This window comes from Callithrix jacchus, chromosome 13, assembly GCF_049354715.1.
Source record: "Callithrix jacchus isolate 240 chromosome 13, calJac240_pri, whole genome shotgun sequence".
NCBI lineage: Eukaryota > Metazoa > Chordata > Mammalia > Primates > Cebidae > Callithrix > Callithrix jacchus.
In genome coordinates this window covers 17,120,893-17,141,581 of record NC_133514.1, presented here as the reverse complement: position 1 = coordinate 17,141,581, position 20,689 = coordinate 17,120,893, and the positions used below count along the sequence as shown (strand labels likewise).

Here is a 20,689-nt window from a genome sequence, read left to right as displayed (position 1 = left end):
GAGCACAGAAACAGCAAAGACAGAAGAGAAGATACAAGCATGGTTTGTCTGGTATCTGGTTAGACATGGTCTGGCTGGAGCCATGGGTTGAATTTGAAGGATCTCACCGGCTTGCACTAAAATTTGGATTGGATTCTGTCACTGGTACTAAGATATTCTAAGTTATTTAATGCAGTGAAAACCTATCTGCTCCTGTTAGAAAGAGGAAAAAGCAAACATGCTTTCTCAGTTTTATAGGAATTGCAGAATTTGTTTTACTAAGGTTTCTCAGAACAAGAAAGAATAAGATTTGCAGAAATTGATTACAACTGAGTTAACCTATCAAGTAAATATTTGTTTATTTCTCCCTCATGATAAGTCATTCTATGGAAGAAGTTAGTGGAAAGGAAACAGCTCAACCTACAATAAAAGGAATTAAGGATTAGGAAACTCAAGGCCTGGGAAAGTCTGATCCTGCTGATGTGGTGGCTTGTAAGCTTATCTCCTAGAATACCAAAGATCCACTTTACCAGTAAATCTCTGAAGTTGCAGATTTAACCTTCCTTGGAGTTCCTGACAGAGATGCATTCAACAAAGGGAGAAATAACTCCCTTCTTTATATCTAAGTCGTTGCTTGTATTTTTCCGGTACTTTCTACATTATGTTTCCTTAGTGTTTGTAGTACAAATTCAGAAATATTGATTGCTTAAAAACTTAGGGCATAGGCTGGGTGTGGTGGCTCATGCCTGTAATCCCAGCACTTTGGGAGGCTGGGGCAGGAGGATCACAAGGTCAGGAGTTCAAGACCAGCCTGGCCAATATGGTGAAACCCCATCTCTACTAAAAATACAAAAATTAGCTGGGTGTGGTGGTGTGCACCTGTAATCCTAGCTACTTGGGGGGCTGAGGCAGAAGAATCGTTAATCATTTGAACCCAGGAGTGGAGGTTGCAGTGAGCTGAGATCACACTGTTGCACTCCAACCTGGGTGACACACACAACTTAGGTAGAAGTGATGTAACAGAGGACGGCTTTAATTTATAATAACAACGTAAACTGAAATGAAATCACACCTCCAACTACCATGCCCCAAAAGGCCAGAATGGAAAATATTATGCGTTGATTTGAGATATTAGGGTAAAGCAGGTAGGAAAGAAAAAGACTTCTATTTTTGTTTTTCTACAGTTTAAAAAGGCTGGGATGGTGTGCAGACCAGCAAAAGATGAGTGCGACCTGCCTGAAATGTGTGATGGTAAATCCGGTAATTGTCCTGATGATAGATTCCAAGTCAATGGCTTCCCTTGCCATCAGGGGAAGGGCTACTGCTTGATGGGGGCGTGCCCCACACTGCAGGAGCAGTGCACAGAGCTGTGGGGACCAGGTAGGAGGACAAACCCTTTCCTCTGTGCATGTGCGAAGAAAAATTATCTCAGATGACAGTGTTTAATCATGGCCAAAGGACCATTCTGTCCTATCCTTCTTAGAAACTTCGAGCTCAAAATCATGGAATGGTTTTAAGACTTGAGGTTGATTTTAGGGTTGCTAAGATATACCAAATAAAAATAAGGATGGCTCAGTTAAATTTTACCTTCAAATTAATGACAACTTTTTGTCTTAGTATGAGTATATCCCATGCAATATTTGAGGTGTGATTATACTAATATAAATTATTTATTTATTTGAAACTCAGATTATACTACGTGTCCTTTTTCTTCCTTTTTTTTTTAATCTGGCAACTCTAAGATCATAAACCCTTGGAAATCTCTCTCTCTCTCTCTCTGTGTGTGTGTGTGTGTGTGTGTGTGTGTGTGTGTGTAACAAGTACTGGGGGATGGGACAGAAATAAGGAAAGGTGGAAAAAAAGAAGAACTCTGGAAATGCAGAAGGGCGATCAAGAAAACTGAAAGTTGTTAAATGCTCACTTTGTCCATAACACCAGAATTTTAGAAACCATATTCTCTAATTTCACCAAGAAGAAAACTTGAAAAATGAAAGTGTAATCTAAAGAGATACCTGAAAATTTGAACAATTTAAATAGTATTAAATAACTTTATTAGAAAGGCAATTTTAGATCATATAAATTTCTTGCTTATTTGTGAAATATATAAAAAAGTTGAACACATAGAAGTAGAAAGTAGAATGTTTGTTTCCAGGGGGTGACAGGGAGGAGGTAGGGCAATGCTGGTCAAAGGATACAAAATCTAATTTGAAAAAAAGAAAAAGGCAACTTAAAAAAAAAACAGTTATTTGGACTTTCTGGATATGATGTGTATTGTGTATATGTATTTTCTTGCCACACCCCCTTCCTAATAGTTTCAGATTCCCGCTTAAATGACTGAAACAATATTTTAAAATAAAGAAAATCTACATATTCCTAAAAATATTTGAAAGGGGACATTGCATACCAGAAACTTTTTATAATTCCTGAAAATACAGCTAAAACAAGATTGAGAAAATCAACAAAAATTCTTGACTTACAATGCACTGTGAAAACAAGGAACCTGGGAAATTAATAGACACAGCCCTAGAAAAACCTTCCTGTAAACTCTTCAGTCTTTGACTGCAGTGGGTTAAGAGATAATTTGAGGAGCAAAGCTCAATACCATTAGTATGTCAGGAAGCTCACTGGTGTCCTGGAACCAGGACTCAGGAATCCTGCTAAACTTCGTGAATGTGCAAGGTTAAAGATGGAAACAAAACTGACTTTGCTGGTTACGAGGCTCATGCTTCCTTGGCTAACTTCGATATAAGTCAAAAACCAGGAGAAAGAAAGTCTTTAGCACAGAGGTGAAGTTCTGAGCATCGCCTTTATTATCTTGCAGTAAATATTAACTGCAAATAATATTAACTATTACCTCCCTTTGTCAGACTCTATGATTACCCTCCTCTGCAAGTCTGTAAACTTCCTGGGACAGGGCATTGTCTGCTGCTCATAGCTGTATTCCCAGTGCTTCCTAGCACAGTACCTGGCTTTAGTAAAAAGCTCAAAATTGTCTACTGAATTAACATGGACCATCTTTATCCGATCATGAAATGAAGAAGACCTCTTCAATCATACATTTAAAGACTGCCATTATAAAAGACCAGAGACATCAATTTGCCTAAATAAAATTCCAAATTTTACAATTCACAGAGGATTATGCCTTTATTTTAAATTAATCTGGAAAGTTTGAAAAGTCTTGTAACTTTGTAAGTAATTTTAAAATAATTCTTTTTGGCATCGAATCATTCCTAAAAATCAGTTGTAATTCCAAGTATTGAAAATACGGCTATGGCATAAGCAGGCCATTCATCATGAAGAAGAAATACAAATATGTCGTCGAAATTAAAATCATTTTGACTCTCCAGCAATATACAAAACCTGAATGAAAACAAGTTAATCTTCTATATTTGCTAATTGGCAAAAGTTTGCTACAGATGTTAATGTTCAGTGTCAGTGAAAACGTGATCAAACAACTCCCTTCATACACTGCTCGTGAATATAAAAATGAGCACAATCTTTACGGAGAGAAAAATGCATACACAAAATTTTAAAAAACTTATTTAAAAAAAATTTTGTACCCCATCTCCTAGCAACTGTACCCAGAAATCATTTATTCATGAGGATTTTTCAGCCAGCATTTTTTAATTATAGCGGATAATTGAAAAACATCTCAAAATCCAAAAAATAAGAATTAAATACATTAAACTATATTAATTCAATGCAATTCTTACAGCTGTGATGCTTTAGACAATTTAATGCCTAGGGAAAGGACAGGCATATTTTTAACTGGCAAGAAATAAGTTGTAAAATAGCATGATGCCAGATATATGAGATACATTCTGCAATAATAGCAGCAGTAACTCTGAAGTCTCAGATTAGGAATATAATGCTTTCCCCTGATTATTCATGACTAATGATTCTTTTATTCTGTGTAGATATTGTCTAATAAAAATTTATAAATTTTACTAAAATACAAATCAAAAAAACGGTAACAAAACTCATTTTATCATCTTGCACATTGAAAAATGAAATTAACTTAAAATATTTTGAGTTTACAAGTCATCATAACAGGTTTAAAGTATTTGTTAAAAATAATAAACTATCTTCTTAGGTATTTGCTTATTTTTCACTTAGTTTGCTATTTGTCAAAGGCTAGATTCAAATTTTCCAAATGTTTAAGACAGAGTTACTTACTGATCTTTAAGAGGGGGTACCTCAGCACAGAGAAGGAGCATAGGTCTCTCTGTGTGACTCAATAGGATTCTTTTTCCTTATTAGTAAATTGAGAATAGTAATAAAAATGGTTAGTATTTGTCAACCATGTACTGCTGACCACATACTGATCTCAGTAGCTCACCTATATCAAATGATTTAATCTTCAAAACAACTATTTGAGGTAGGTACTATTATATATATGTATATATACACATTTATGTGTAAATACAAGGTAAAGTATACATTCATAATTATATATACTTATCCTTACTTTACAGATTAGAAAACTCAGGGGTTAAGACGTTGCCCATAGTCACACAATTACTCAGTCTTGCTTAAAGCCTGAGCTCTTCGCCAGTGTGTTTTGTCTGATGGAGATCTGAGGAAGCTTACCTGAGACATGAAATGTGGGATGCTTATTTTCGTACCTGGTACATAGTAGGAGTTTATTGTGGAATAATAGATGACTTAAAAGACCATTTATTTACAATTCAAGCCAGCTCATTTGATACCAAATTACTGTAGCCTGTGTTTCTAGGAGTGGCCAATGGAAGTATGCTAAAATAGTATTTTTCTTGTTTTGTATTTTATAAATCCTTTGTCAGTACTGAATTTTTAAAATCTCTTTTCTTTTCAAATATCTCTTGACTCTCAAAAATATATTTACTTTTTCCTACTGGCTGTACCTGGTCCCAGGAACTGAGGTTGCAGATAAGTCATGTTACAGCAGGAATGAAGGCGGGTCAAAGTACGGGCACTGTGGCAAAGTGGACGGCACACCCATTTCCTGCAAAGCAAAGTAAGTGGCCTTTTCTGAACCTTTCTGCTTCACAGACTAGAGCAATGGTACACTCCCAGCTACACATTCTAACTTACTCCAGGTAAAGGGAAAGTGAAATAGGTCCTCAATCATTTGACAGACATTTATTGAGTGACTTCTATATGCCATGTTGTGGGCTCGTTGCTGAGTCTAAAAGACAAATAAGAAATGGGTCCTTTCTTTGAGTACCTCATGGTGGGTGCTTCAGATGACATCAAGCACAGTCATTGTTGAACAGAATGAATGGCTGTGATGGAACATGCAGCAAAGAATGGGTCTGGTTAGAAATTTGTCCAGGAATCATAGGCATGGGCAAAGACTTCATGACTAAAACACCAAAAACAATGGCAACAAAAGCCAAAATTGACCAAAGGGATCTAATTAAACCAAAGAGCTTCTGTACAGCATTCATCCAAGTAAACAGGCAACCTACAGAATAGGAGAAAATCTTTGCAATCTAGTAATCTGACAAACGGCTAATATCCAGAATCTACAAAGAACTTAAACAAATATATAAGATAACACAACCCCATCAAAAAGTGGGTGAAGGATATGAACAGATACTTTTGAAAAGAAGACTTTTATGTAGCCAGCAAACATATGAAACAAAGCTTATCATCACTGGTCATTACAGAAATACAAATTAAAACCACATTGAGATTCCATCTCACACCAGTTACAATGGCAATAATCAAAAAGTTAGGGAACAATAAATGCTGGAGAGGATGTGGAAAAATAGGAATGCTTTTACATGGTTGGTGGGAGTATAAATCAGTTCAACCATTGTGGAAGACAGTGTGATGATTCTTCAAGGATCTAGAACTAGAAACACAATTTGATCTAGCAATCCCACTACTGGGTATATACCCAAAAGATTACAAATCATTCTACTATAAAGTTACATGGACATGTATATTTAGTGCAGCACTCTTTACAATAACAGAAACTTGGAACCAACCCAAATGCCCATCAATTAGACTGGATTAAAAAAAAATGTGGCACATATACATAATGGAATATTATGCAGCCATAAAAAGGATGAGTTCATGTCCTTTGCAGAGACATGGATGAAACTGGAAACCGTCATTATCAGCAAACTAATACAAGAACAGAAAAGCAAACATCCCATGTTCTCACTCCTAATTGGGAGTTAAACAATGAGAATGCATGGACACAGAGAGGAGAACATCACACACCGGGACCTTTTGGGGGGTGAGGGCTAGGGGAGGGTAACATTAGGATGTTACCTAATGTAGATGACAGGGCGATGGATACAGCATATCACCATGGCACCTGTGTACCTATGTAACAAACCTGCACATTCTGCACAGGTACCCCAGAGCTTAAGGGATAATAATAACATAAGAACTTACTCATGTAACCAAATACAACCCGTAACCTAAGAACCCGGAAAAATAAAAAAGATGAAAAAAAATTGTCCAGGGATTTCCCAGTATAAATGGGATGCTTTCTCAAGCAAATGCTTTTCCTTATATGTTTCAGAGTAAAAATATTTATCTACCCACAGGAATAACAGTGCAATGCTTGAAGAGTAGAAGTACATAAAGAAAAAATACAGTAAGAGAAAATATTGACAATTTATCTAAAACGTTTGTTAGTTTCAGTACTGACATCTGGAAAGCACTATAGAACAGCACACCAGATGAACTTTAGATTTTTCTATGGTTTATTTTTAATTCTGCAATTTTAAGATGAGTTTTAAAATTGAATTATAGATTAAACTTTTGTACCTGCTCTAAATTTTACCCATACAAAATAATTTATAACAAGAGGTTGTACAAGATCAATGTTTCCCAAAGTCTGTCTATTGCACACGAATTTCACTGTATGACTGATATTACCAAACTATACTTTGGATACAGGGTTGTCCTCGGGGAATCTGTGCCTAGACAACAACCATTATTGCTGGTCTTGTGATTTCTTTTTTATAGGAAATCAGGCCACATTCAAAAGAGGAAATCATGTAAAAGGCAGTAGGTAAGGGCCAGAGGAAGTGTAATGTGTAGGTGGTGAATGGGAAGAAAGTGGGTCTTGCCATCTTTTCTCTGCAGCCTGTGCACACACCATTGTCCTATGTAACTTTTTGTGTGGGCACTACATAGTTTCTGCAGCTAGTGGCTCAAGCAGTTCCTTCTCCCTGCAAACTGGCCTCCTAGTCACTCTCTAATACTCATCAGCTACAGTGGAGAGTTAGCCTGAAATTCCCTGTGCCCTAAAGCCATCCTTTATGGCATTACCTTAATGATTCAAGAAAACCACACTCTCATGTTTTAGAGAACACATATGCTTTTCTCCCCTTTTCAAACATATTTTCTACAGCCAAGAGGTATCAAAAAATCTGATTCCCTCACTTTCAGGATACTGTCTCACAGCCCTCTTCCGAATTCTGCATAAACCAATTGACTTCGATTTTATTGTCTTTTAGTCCTGCTGGCAGTAAATCAATGGCTTGATTGCGTGCTGAGCAGTTTAGTCTGCAGCTTCAGGAAGACAGTTCCTTTAGTAACTCCACTTGATGCCTCGCAGTGTCAAGGGAGGCTCCGCTTTGTACTGACAGAACTATAGTGGAGAGCTGGGCTTTTGTTTGGTGGAATTTTTCTGCAGCCAGTTATAGAAATAAATGAGTAACCTATCTGAAACAAGGAGGAGACTGATTTCTCAGATGTCCTCTATGATGTTAGGAATCCACATGACCTCCATTTCCAGTGTTTTAGTCTATGATGACTTCTCCAGCTATCACACTCCAATCAGCAAAAACAGACAGCATTGAGAAACAGAAGATACTTCTTCATTTAAGACTACCCTTTAGTATTGGTGCTTAAGATTCTGTTTTCCTCTCATGGGCCACCAGTTAGGGAACTGGCAAAAATTAGGCATAATTTTTGGGTGATGCTGTTTATTTGAGCAATAATATATTGTGCTAACATTTGGGCATCCTATTACTGAGAAATAAGGGAAAATGAGTATAAAGTACAATTAAAAATCTCTGCTACTGGGAAAAAAATACCATCAGTTAAATATCCATAGTCCTAGAGCTGACTTGCATTTATATAAAATGCAATTTGAATCCTGCAATAAACTTTGGCCTTTTCCTCAGTGATACCATGTGTGGGAAGTTGTTCTGTCAAGGTGGGTCAGATAATGTGCCCTGGAAGGGACGTATAGTGACTTTCCTGACATGTAAAACATTTGACCCTGAAGACACAAGTCATGAAATAGGCATGGTGGCCAATGGAACTAAGTGTGGCCATAACAAGGTAAGTTGAAATTGTGGCTTTCACTCAAAGTAGTATTTTTTGCATTGATGTGTTTTGTTGTTTTGCCTCTCATTAGTTATTTACTCCCTGTCTTATTTCCCAATTTTGGGGTTCACCATGCCTTAATAGAACCCATAGAGATTTGAATTTGGAACACTGAGAAATAAAAATGTCACAGAACCTAGTAAACAGCAGCAATAAGCATTGATAGTAACATTCTCAAACACCATGGTGAAATTTGGAAATCACTGACTCTCATTGTTATGATTTCAAGAAGAGTATCATATTGTCACGCTGTTAACACAGGGTAGCGTCCATTTAACTTTCATAGACGAAAGCTGGAAACTCAATGTGCCAGTGTATTCGATACTGAGCTTCATTTAACAGATTTGTACATCATTAATAATATAATGAACTTAATCTCAAGTACAAGTACTGTTTAGCCAAGGGCCAACCAACCCACAAACTTTGACAATGAGGAGGTTTGTCTCTTATAAGGGATTGGAATTACCCTATTTATCTGACTAAGATATCCACGTGACCAAAGAATTCCCATGATTATTCACTGTGGTCAAGTCAATCCTAAAAATATCATCTATTTACTTAAACTGTTTGGCTATTTAAAGGTAAATTTATTCAATGATGGGTCCAGAATTTTCTTAGTGGTTCAGTGTGGGTATTGTTCACACAGTTTTAAAAAGTAAATATAAAAAGGTGAATGAGATTGACATGGTCTCTGAGCCTCTGGAGCTGAGAATGAACATTTAGAAAAGTTTACAAATCTGCTAATTTGACATTACAACATTAGGTCTTACCTATAAGAATTACCCACAGTATTTAAACTTCTCTTTTCCCCAGTTTTTCCTGAAATACATGCCAGCATCAAGGCAAAAACCTTTACATAAAATATAATCTTTAATTGGATTTTCCAGGTTTCAGATAATAATTTCCTTATGTTTTCTAGTGCTGAAGCATTTAAAGACATTGAGACAGTATCCCATGACCTGGCATGAGTATTATGCTTGGGACTTAAGGGAGGAAGTTACTGGGAGTAGGGCAGAATGAGGTTTTCCTGGGTCCAACTGCTTATCTAAGGGCAAAAGTCACACTGTAAGTTCTGAAACTACATTTCCCTAAGCTCTCTGAATCTTATGACATTTTAGGTCAATCATAATAAAGCTAAGGGAATGTTTTCAGCATTAAATGTTGAGAATTGCTAATTGTTCAACCCTTCAGTAGCATAATTCATTAAGCATGCCACTCATGTTGGCATCAAGATCATCTTATTATTGCTCATATCTTAACTTTGTGTATAGTCATTGCTTCTGGGATACAGAGTGTTGCAATCTTTAAAAATACATAAATGATTAGGTAGAGTTTCTCGATCTTTTTGGGTTGAGGATACCTTCAGCAACAACATTTCCCTTCCTCTGCAACAGCCTCCTGGCAAAGCCACCTTAAACAACATCTGCTAGCTCTTCACATACCTCAACTTTCTCACCTACGTTCAGAGGGGATTAACCTTCATGTTTTCTACATCACTTTCAGGTTTGCATTAATGCAGAATGTGTGGATATCGAGAAAGCCTACAAATCAACCAACTGCTCATCTAAGTGCAAAGGACATGCTGTAAGTTCTGAAAATGTTTCCCTAAGCTCTCTGGATCTTATGACATTTTAGCTCAGTCATAATAAAACTAAATAAATGTTTTTGCATTAAATTATAAGAATTAATAAGTCTGTCCAACCCTTTAGTAGCATGGCTCAAGGAGAAATTTCTTCTGAGAATCATTTATGAAATGCCTCTCATTCATTCCTACTTTTGTAGATAGATGGAAGCCTGGAGATTGGAAATTGAGTTATTCCTGTTTTCGAATGAATTTTATTATGGATGATTAGGGCCTTGAGTTTGTAGTCAGTCTAGCGGGGACACTAACAGGATCATTGCTCCCCTAGGTGTGTGACCATGAACTCCAATGTCAATGTGAGGAAGGATGGAGCCCCCCCAACTGTGATGACTCCTCAGTTGTCTTCCGTAGGTAGCATTACACATCTAACCTGAGAAAATTGCTCTCCTTTTCCAAGCCTTTATTTTATATGAGACTTCATTGCTTCTTCTTTTCTTGAAATTTGTTCTGTAGATACTGAATCCACAATATTCATCCCCCAAATTTCCTTAACATCTTTTAATTATATTTTCCATGTCCCTATTTTCACTGCACATGCAAAACATTTTCCTCAATGTTTAGATTTGCAATGTTATTTTAATTTCCCAAATTTTGTTACTTTCGGATTGTTCCATTTTCATAGCAGCCTCAACTTAATGGAAAAATGTAATATTCTCATAAAACTCCCTATGAGGTGGGGTGAGGTGCCTCACCTGTAATCCCAGCACTTTGGGAGGCCAAGGTGGGTGGATCACAAGGTCAGGAGTTCGAGACTATCCTGGCCAACATGAGGAAACCCTGTCTCTACTAAGAATACAATAATTAGCTGGGAATGGTGGTATGTGCCTGTAGTCTCTGCTACTCAGGAGGCTGAAGCAGGAGAATCGCTTGAACCCAGGAGTCGGAGGTTGCAGTTAGCTGAGATGTCACCATTACACTCTAGCCTGGCGACTGAGCAACTCGTCTCAAAACAAACAAACAAAAACCACAACTATGACTATGGTTATTTGCGTACATTCAATTCTATTCTTTGAATTATCTGATTCTTTTGAGTTGGGTTGTTCTGTTCTATCACCACGCCACTTGTATTCTGTTGTACCAGTTTTCTTCAGGATATGTGATCCTTAGCTGAATGTAGAATTGATTGAGCAGAATGAGTTCACATGAGTTATCTCCGCATTTTTGTGTGCTATTATACCTACAGATACTTCTCTTGAGGGGGAATCTGGCTGGGAGCTTTATGGGCAGGTAGGCAGGTCTGCCTTTAGGTCTTCAGGGTGGGAAGGAGCCAGAGTGGGACCCGCTTTCAATTGTTATGATGAGAAGGGAGCTTGTTATCACATTTTTTTCCTGAGATAGCTGCTTTCCTCACCAATTTCTCCTTGACTCTCCTCTCTCTGTCTGATATAGTATAGGTATGTAGAATAAGCCTCTGACCTCCTTTTCATGTTCCTGCATCCTCTGATTGCAGAAACAGAGATATTCTTAGGGTCTTCTCTGCAGGTGATGAATCAATCTTCTTCTATATACACAGGAGATTAAGTAGATATGAGTGAAATATGTGTCCCAAATTCAGATTGTTATACTATCCAAGAGAGAATAACATTTATTTCTGATGTTTAGCCATATTTATTCTGTTTCCATCCACATAAATCCCCTAGCGACTACACCCACCTACATCTACTTTTAATAGAGATAGGGTTTCACCATGTTGGCCAGGCTGATCTCAAAGTTTTGACCTCAGGTGATCTGCCAGACTCAGCCTCCCCAAGTGCTGCAGTTACAGGCATGAGCCATCTTATTTCTTAACATATGTGGAAATTTTCTAATTATTGTTAAATTAATACTTAGCATAATTACAAAGCTATCAGGGAAATACTGTGTTAAGAGTATGTTGAAATATTTGTATGTATTCAGTCTGTGCACACATATGAAAATACTTCCTTATTTATTAAAATGATTCCCCTTTACTCTGTTAGTACTACAAAATAAATCATCTGGTTTGTGATCACTGATTTAACTTTGCAACCTTTGAATAAACCGAACTTAGAAATAATACCTATTTTATATGTTGGTGGATAAGTTTTGCTCTCATTTTATATTCTTGGGTGATACTGGAATGTGATTTTTTTCCTACTAAAATAATTGCTGAATTTTGGTATCAAAATTATGCTAATCATATAAAATCCATTGGAGAGTGTTCATTTTTTTATATAATCTGGAAGAATTTGTATTGTTTGCTCTTATTTTATATTCATCAGTGATATTAGATTGAGTTTTTCATACTTGTGTTCTGTAGTATTCTTCAGATATTTTGTATATCGAGTTTATTAATTGATATATAAATTAATCCTAATATTTTGTTTATTCTACCAATTACTGTGCTAAGAATGTTAAAATTCTCCCACTATAATTGTGAATTTGATCAGTACTTCTGGCTCTATCAGCACTTACATACTTTGAGAGCATGTTATTATATACATACAAGGTTCAAATGTTGCATCTTCCAAATTATTGAACAGTATATCATTATAAAATGGTTCTGTGCATCTCTAGTATCTTCTTGCCTTTTAAAATATTCAGTTCCTGGAGGCCATCTATAGCTGTATTTCTTTTGATCTTTATTTGCACTGGAATAACATTTTTCCATATTTTTATTTTTCTCCTTTCTGAATCACGTTTTAAATCTTTCTTTTCTTAAAGAAAGCACACACATATATTTTTCAGGAGTACTCTCCCATCTTTGGTTTTTGTTTCTTTAACTGAGGTACATAATCCATTTAAATTAAATGTAATTACTTACATACTTGGGTGAAATCCACAATAATGTAGTTTTTATTTTTCTCCCATGTTCCCTTTTCTCTCCCTTTATATGGACTTATTGATTCTATTCTTTTGTTAACCTGGCTATTATGCATTTATTTTACATTATTTTAATGATTATCCTAAAATTTCCCATTTTTTTTTAATAGACTTTCTTTTGTAGAGCAGTTTTAGGTTCACAGCAAAATTGAACAGGAAGTGCAGAGGGTTGCCACATACCCGGCCTGCACAGGTTCCCTCAGTCAAAATCCCCCACTCCTGTGGAGTATTTGTTGAGTGCAAATACTCCATAAACCTACATTAACATGTCATTATCACCCCAAGTCCACAGTTTCCATTAGGGTTTGCTATTAGTTCATTCTCATTTCTTTCTGCATTTCTGAACTTCTATGTAGGATCCCTTTCTTTTCTGTCTCTCTGGGTTCTCGCCCACTCACTAATCTCTACAAAGTAATTTTATCTAACTTTTAAGTGCTTTTTTATTTTTAGGAGGCTTTTGTTTGCAAATAATTTAATGATTCTTTTTAACGGGAGAGTTGGTCTTAGTTTCCTAGTCCACCATTACCAGAAACAAGAAGAGGCTGCACTTCCTCTTCAGTGATTTCTGTCTTCACCTGCAAACCTTACTGTTTGTTGTACTTCCATCTGTCCTATGTCCCAACTTTAGCTCCAGACTATGTCTTCTCGAGTTCAGGGTGTTTCTGAAGTACTGCCAAGTTCCATTTATTTCCTCTGCTAAAATATCATTCTTTGAAAATAGTTACAGTTCTGACATTAGTGCAAGTAAGTGTATATTTTTCATTCTGAAGATATCTACACTGTAACAGAAGGCTTCAGTGTTTGATTTTTCCTTTGACTTTTTCGATGGGAATTTTATGGAATGTGGAGAGTAGTGCATGTTTGAACTGAAGTCATTGTCTTACCCAGAATTCTGCTTCTGATGTGCCTATCTCTATCCGCATGTGTGTGTGTGCTCACACTTGTGAACCTTTCTTGCATGAATACAAAAATTAATCTTCCTATTGTTTTGCTGATTTTAGTAATGAGAGTGGTAACTGTTGGCACTGCTCTTTGAACTTTTACTTCCTATTCTCTTGTGGTTTCAGATTATTGTAAGAGAAATGAACACTTGAGATACCAAAAGACTGGAGTTTTTGCATTCATTATTTAAATTCATCAATAAAAGAAAAAGCACCATTGGGCCCCAGGAATATTTGTTCAAACCATTTCCTTATTCTCAAGGTCACATAACTTCCTTTCTGTCCATATTAATTCCATTGTGGACCAACATCAGTGGAACACTCAATTATTTGTCCATCAGTTCTCTTAGTCATACCTCAGCTTCTTATTTTCTACTGACAAGAATATATCTTCCAAGTTTTAGCTTCTTTTCTCTGTTTTATTTCAAGACCGCTTCTCAAAATATTTTATTTCTTCTTTGTCATCTTCCTTACTGTATATTCTCTTCTATTCTCCCAGCTCATTTTCCAGTTGTTACAAACATTATCCCTTCTAAGTATTCTCAATATTATGATTTTTTTGCTTATTTCATGTTAGATATTTCCTACAGATTTTATGTATATTTCTTCTATCTAAATATTAATATAATAATGCTGATCAAAATACTTTTCATTTTACTGACTATGGGAGGTTTTCCAGGGAATGTGTATTCATTAGAGAAAAGGGTAGCTGGAATGTGTGCTAAGTAAAGAAACAAGGACTGGTGTGATGGGCAGATGTGTGTTTCTGCAGTCCTCAGTGGGCCTCTGTTCTCTGCCGCAGACTTCTCCATTGTGGCTGGGGTGCTGTTCCCAGCGGCGGTCATTTGTCTGGTGGTTGCTGTAGTAATCCGGCACCAGAGCTCCAGAGAAAGGCGGAAGAAAGATCAGAGGTGACCCTTTATCTTATATTGCTGTAGAGACTCTCTGACCCCTTTTTTACTTAAAATTCCTGGGTATAACCTACCCTTTCAAAGTGAATTTTGATTTACTTCTAATATTCAGAAATACATGCATATACAGTCTTTTTGGACCAGAAGCCCAGTTTCCTTTTAACTGAGATATCATTCACAGCAAGAAATGGGTTTTTTTCCTTCTGTTAGTCATTGTATTTATATTTAATAATAAGAGTGATATTAACTCATTATGACTGATTTTTGAATTTACTGTAAGAATATCTAGAATTAATTGATCACTATATGATAAGCACTGTGCTAAGCCCCACACCGTTTTTTTTTTTTCTTTCTTTCTTTCTTTTTTTTTTTTGAGATGGAGTCTCCCTCTGTGGCCCAGGCTGGAGTGCAATGGCAGGATCTCGGCTCACTGCAACCTCCACCTCCCGGGTTCAAGTACTTCCCCTACCTCAGCCCTCTAAGTAGCTGGAATTAGAAGCATGTGCCACCCACACCTGGCTAATTTTTGTATTTTTGGTAGAGACAGAGTTTCACCATATTATGTTGGCTAAGCTGGTCTCGAACCCCTGACCTCAAATGATCCACCCGCCTCGGCCTCCCAAAGTGCTGGGATTACAGGCATGAGCCACCACACCAACCCTGTGCTAAGCATTTTATATCTTCTTACCTCATTTAAACTTCTCAAGAACTTCAAAGTGGTTATGATTAGTTTCATTTCACATATGAAAAGGGTTTTATATTAATCCTTACACAATTTTGCAAGGTTATGAACTTCACATTTTGATGGAAGTAGAAACGGGCTCAGCGAGGTTATCAAAGATGCTTTCAGTGATGCAGAGTAAGTGGAGGAGCCTGGGTTGATCTTACAAACATGATTCTAGCACAGTAGTGGTTTTTTGGGGGGGGGATTTTTAAAGACTGATTTATTTACCTATGAGTTTCTTTTTTTAATATTGAATAAGGTATTAATAAAACAACATAATTTAGATAAAAATTTGGATTCAACACTATCATTTTTAGAAATCAGGGTTCTATAGAGAACAAAAAGAAAATTACATGTACTGATTATGAATTACAAGCCAATGAAGGAGGCTGACAGGGAGGTAAGAGCTGAAAAATGACCCAGGGAGCAGATAAAAGACAAGAAGGACACAATGGGAAAAGGAAGCTGGGAATCTTGTACAGAGTTTCCCTGTCATGCTGAAGGAGCTGCTAAGTCAATTGATATAATGTGTTTGTCTATTACAGGCCACTATCTACCGCTGGGACCAGATCACACAAACAGAAGAGGAAACCCCAGATGGTAAAGGCTGTCCAACCCCAAGAGGTGAATTATAGTTTGGACCGTGATTACCATGTCCCCACTTCGCATTTCTCTCACACTCTTAGACCACCTACCTATCATTTCTACCCAGCAGCATTTTGTGATTACACATTCAGAAAAGTCTCCTTTGCCTTTTGCTAAATGCAAAACAGAGTCCCTAAAATGCAGAGGCTACTTCGTCGGGGTTCATGAAATGCAAACAGAATAAAGAGAACAAAGAAGGCAGAAAGATGTCTGTCTGTCTTTGTCTCTGTCTCTCTCACACACACATTTCCTCTTGCTCTCTGATTCTAGGTTACTTCTTTGCAAATTGCCCAGTAGATACAAAAATATGTATGTTTGTATAATACATATGTATAGTCCTAATGTCCTCCTCACATCCTGGAAATATAAATATTTTAGCTGAAGTTGGTTAATGATAATAACACTGGGAATAATTTACTGATGAAAACTTTTCATTACCACTCTGGGAAATACTTCTGTAGCATATACCAGCTGAACCACTGTGACTCTAACTGGTCTCTTGGTGTCAGCTTAGTTCCAAGCTTCCATGCCTTGAAAAGACTGCTTAAAAACTGTGCCTATGAAACTAATGGTTCATTTTGAAATATTCATTCTTCTTTTTAGATGAGTCGGATGAAGGCCCATGTGTATGATCTGCCATTAGAAGGCAATGAGCCCCCAGCGTCTTTTGTGAGTTAGCAACTTTTCTTAAATGTCACCATAGTTCAATCTCCAGGAAATATCCGTGAAAGTCATAGCCGACAATGTTCCATTATTTCTTCAGGACAATATTGAAATATATGTGAATATTAATAGAAAAGAGAAATTCTTGTGCAAAACTTGAAAATATAAAATGTGAACATGTATGTTACTCCATGCCAACTTAGGACAAGAAGAGAACCAATCTGCTTAATAGGGTACCACTGCTGTTTTCATTGGCTCAGGCTGCTGTAACTAAATTAGCATATACTGGGTGACTTAAGTAACAGAAATTTAGTTCTCATATTCTGGAGACTGGGAAGTCCAAGGTCAAGGAGCTGGCCGAGCCAGTGTTTGGTGAGGCTACCTTCTGGCTTGTAGACAACTGCCTTTTCATTGTATCCTCACATAGCAGAGAACATCTCTCTTGTGCCTCTTCTCATGAGGGCATTAATCCTATTATGAGAGCTGCACCCTCAGGACCTCACACTCATGACTTCCAAAAGGCCCTACCTCCAAATACCATCATTCTGGGGATTAGGTTTTCAACATATGAAATTGTGGGGTGATGCAAACATATGGTTTACAGTAATCATCTTCATCACATATCTGTTAGAATTGGACTTCTGTCTCAATTGTGTGTGTGCAACTAAATAAAAGCAAGTGAATGCATCCATTTACAATATTCTCATGGGTAGGGTCATGGCTTAGCCATTTCTGAAAATGATTTAAGCCTTTTCTTTATGCACACCTATTTTCAGGACTATCTTTGAATTTAAATTTTTTATCCTTTTCTTAGCCAATTACAAAGCCAGATTTTCCACCACCACCGATTCCTGCACCCATACCATCTTCTTCTTTCCTTGTAAGTATCAGATGGTCACTGGTGATTTTTTAAGTATCTCTTCTGCTCATTGTGAGTACTGTCTCAAAATCCATGGGTTATTTATCAGGATGTGTGCTTTTGAGGCTAACTTGAGATATCATAGCACATTTGCCCCAGGGATATCTAAAAAAGCAAGGCCTACTTACTATGTATAAATTAGTATGGGTATTGATTTTTTATTATAAATATTAGTGCTACTGTTACATAATTATTGAGAAATGATAAATAGCTCTGTTGGGTGAGGTAAATGGCTCCTTCAAAGATTCATTTCTAGATGCTGAAGAGGAGATAAAACTTTATTATGTGATAATTAACTTTATATATATTGTAGATAGAATAAGACCTATTATTAGTCAGTTTTCTGTAGGAGGTAGGGTATGAAAAATAGGTCAGATAGAGGCAAATCTGCAATAAAAATCTGGTGCTCATAAAGTAAGAAGTACAGGACATTCAGTCATTAAAAGCCTCCTGACAATGTTTCTTATGCTTGGTATTCTGCGGTAGGTAAATCAGCAAGACCTAAATTTCAATTCCTTTTTGTTTTTTTCAAAAAAAATTCACATTTTAATGAGAAAGTAAGTGATATAAAAATGGAGCCCTTAGGCTGGGCATAGTGGCTCATGCCTGAAATCCCAGCACTTTAGGAGGCTGAAGCTGGCAGATCACCTGAGGTCAGGAGTTCGAGGCCAGCTTGACCAACATGGGGAAACCCTGTCTCTACTAAAAATACAAAATTAGCCAGGTGGGGTGGCATATGCCTGTAATCCCTGCTACTCGGGAGGCTGAGGCAGGAGAATCATTTGAACCCAGGAGGTGGAGGTTGTGGTGAGCTGAGATCGTGCCATTGCATGCCAGCCTGGGCAACAGGAGTGAAACTCTGCCTCAAAAGAAAAAAAAGTGGAGCCCTTAATTCCTATATTATTTGTAGTATCACCCAAGATGAGTGACACTAACTAGAAAAATATGGTGAGGGAAAGTCAACAGGATCAGAGTAGTTAAAGTAGGATGAATATTCATTGGCTGAAAGTTGGAATTTGAACTGGACCCTGAAAGTTGGGGAGAATTTAAATGAGTGAAAAAGAAGTAAGGAATAATTTTATTGAAGAAATAACTATAGCTAAGATGGGACAAGCACAGCATTCTAATGACATGCCATCGTTTTTATAATTAATATAGCATAAAGACACAAAAGCATGTCACTCTACTGTTTTCAAGGATAATCCAATGTCTATACCAAAGGTAAGAGATCTATAGACACACTATTATATTCTTGTATTATAATTTCCTACTGTCAAGGAGAGAAGGCCCACCATGTCTTTTTAGAAGAAAGTTACAAATAATAGTATCTGCATGATTTGGAGATGAGCTGACATTAATGTCTTACTTCTGAGTATGGCCAATAATTGAAAAGAGGGAAATTAGAAGGGTCTCAGCTAGAAAGCTATGTAGATACCAATATTATTTATTTTCTCAGAAATATTCCCCAAGGATGAATATGAGAAGAAATCTCCCATAGAATAATAAGCATAGTATTCTGTAACTCTCCTCCTGGTTCCCTACCTTCTCCATATTATGCTAATTACCAGATAAATATTTACATCTTAGTGTGGTGTTTTTCTCACTCCTTTCCTATCCTCTTGTATTTCCACTTCTTCATTTTTGCTCAATCAAATAACTTATGAAATAGAAACAGTGACTTCACATAATTTCTTCATAGTTCAAAGTTTCATAATAGAGAATATCTAAATTTTTGGAGGAAGCTGATCATTTAAAAGTTCTATCTTTTTTAGGGCTCAAACCCAAAAGCATGAAGTAACAACTAGCAAGAACTCATGGCTAAATTATCAACTTGGAAAACCGGAAAATCTGAATGACAGAGACATATACTTATTTCTCACTAGAATTGCTCTTGACTCAAGGAGGTTAACATTTTCTGATTCATGCTGTACTTTAAAGAGACTGAAGAAAATTTTCAAGAGTGACATATGCCTGAACTTTTTGCATGAATTTAAAATTTCAATTATCCATACTTATAAGAAGGAAGATGATTGTAAACAAATATCTCTGAAGTTAAAATCCTTAATAGGAATTGATTCATTCTCTAATGAAAACCAAACAAAATACATCACACTAATCTTGGAAGAATAAGAGAAAAATTGCACATCCATTATTAAATGAGTAGCAACATCCTGATCATTTTAACTATTAACTTGTCAAATTAGAATCTCAGTTAAGAAAATGATATAAAGATTGTGTGTTGTGCATTTCTTTCTTACATTAGCTTCTGAAATCATTATTGGCTATATCATTTGAAGTTTTCTACAATTCAGTACAACTATGAATTAAAAAATGTTTCATCATATATATTTGTGTAATTACTGGCATGGTTAAAGTGGTGTTCACTTTCTAAATTGAGAAAATTTTAGTTAAATTAATAAAATAAACCAGAGGTTTCAAACTGGTAAGCTGCAGGGCATGTTTGGACTGCAAATGTATTTTATTTGGTCTGAATGATACTGGACACATAGTATTTTTAAATGTTTTGAATGTATTGCTAGTATTTACAAATTGAGAGATCTTGCATAAACCTCCAGATTCCCAGCTTTGTCAGATGTAATCAAAAAGTAATCCGACTCTTTTTTCAACAATAGAACCACATTGCCTATATCAACCATCAGCTTAGTTGATGGGTAATGTAGCAAACACTATGGGTTGCCCGGAAAAACAAAGCCCTTCTTCCTGGCTTTCAGAACCCTAATTTTGTTTACCTGCTCACTTACAGGAAAGAATATCCTAACTTCATCTCGTGGTTAAAACCCTATCCATTTAAGTCAATTATAATAACCTCATCTTCCCATACTAGTGGTTGCCTTGGAGATGATTTTATAATCCTCCCCCATTTTTCCCAGTAAGATGAGAAAGGAGTTACGTCAACACATTGCTGGAAATTTTTTCCTCATCCCTTTTTCTGGATTTGGGCATCTGAAAACTCTATCTGGTACTGCTGCACTCCACACTGCAATTATAAAGGCTGAAGAAAACACAGCAGAAAGATGAAAAGAATAAAGCCTGACCTTTCAGTGACGTCATTGATCCGGTAGA

The 20,689-nt window shown here is 36.6% G+C and overlaps 1 protein-coding gene and 1 long non-coding RNA gene across 8 annotated transcripts in view; one reads left to right on the top strand and one right to left on the bottom strand.

Moving 5' to 3' along the window:
• The window catches only part of ADAM28 (ADAM metallopeptidase domain 28), a 72,321-nt gene extending 52,260 nt beyond the window's left edge, over positions 1-20,061 (top strand). For 4 of the 6 annotated variants that reach the window (XM_008979111.5, XM_008979110.5, XM_008979108.5 and 1 more), the window contains 11 exons: positions 1,164-1,359; positions 4,873-4,975; positions 8,115-8,274; positions 9,823-9,903; positions 10,230-10,308; positions 14,546-14,654; positions 15,924-16,002; positions 16,627-16,692; positions 17,501-17,566; positions 18,764-18,826; positions 19,378-20,061. In XM_008979111.5, the coding sequence (XP_008977359.4) occupies positions 1,164-1,359; positions 4,873-4,975; positions 8,115-8,274; positions 9,823-9,903; positions 10,230-10,308; positions 14,546-14,654; positions 15,924-16,002; positions 16,627-16,692; positions 17,501-17,566; positions 18,764-18,826; positions 19,378-19,398 (1,023 nt within the window). In that variant the 3' untranslated portion in view covers positions 19,399-20,061. Of the gene's footprint in view, positions 1-1,163; positions 1,360-4,872; positions 4,976-8,114; positions 8,275-9,822; positions 9,904-10,229; positions 10,309-14,545; positions 14,655-15,923; positions 16,003-16,626; positions 16,693-17,500; positions 17,567-18,763; positions 18,827-19,377 lie in introns of those variants that run through there. The other 2 variants (XM_002756867.7, XR_004732669.3) reach the window with 2 other exon arrangements.
• Positions 1-20,689, bottom strand: part of LOC103787459 (uncharacterized) — a 426,173-nt gene that overhangs the window by 217,001 nt on the left and 188,483 nt on the right. The gene's annotated exons all lie outside the window — the stretch shown is intronic.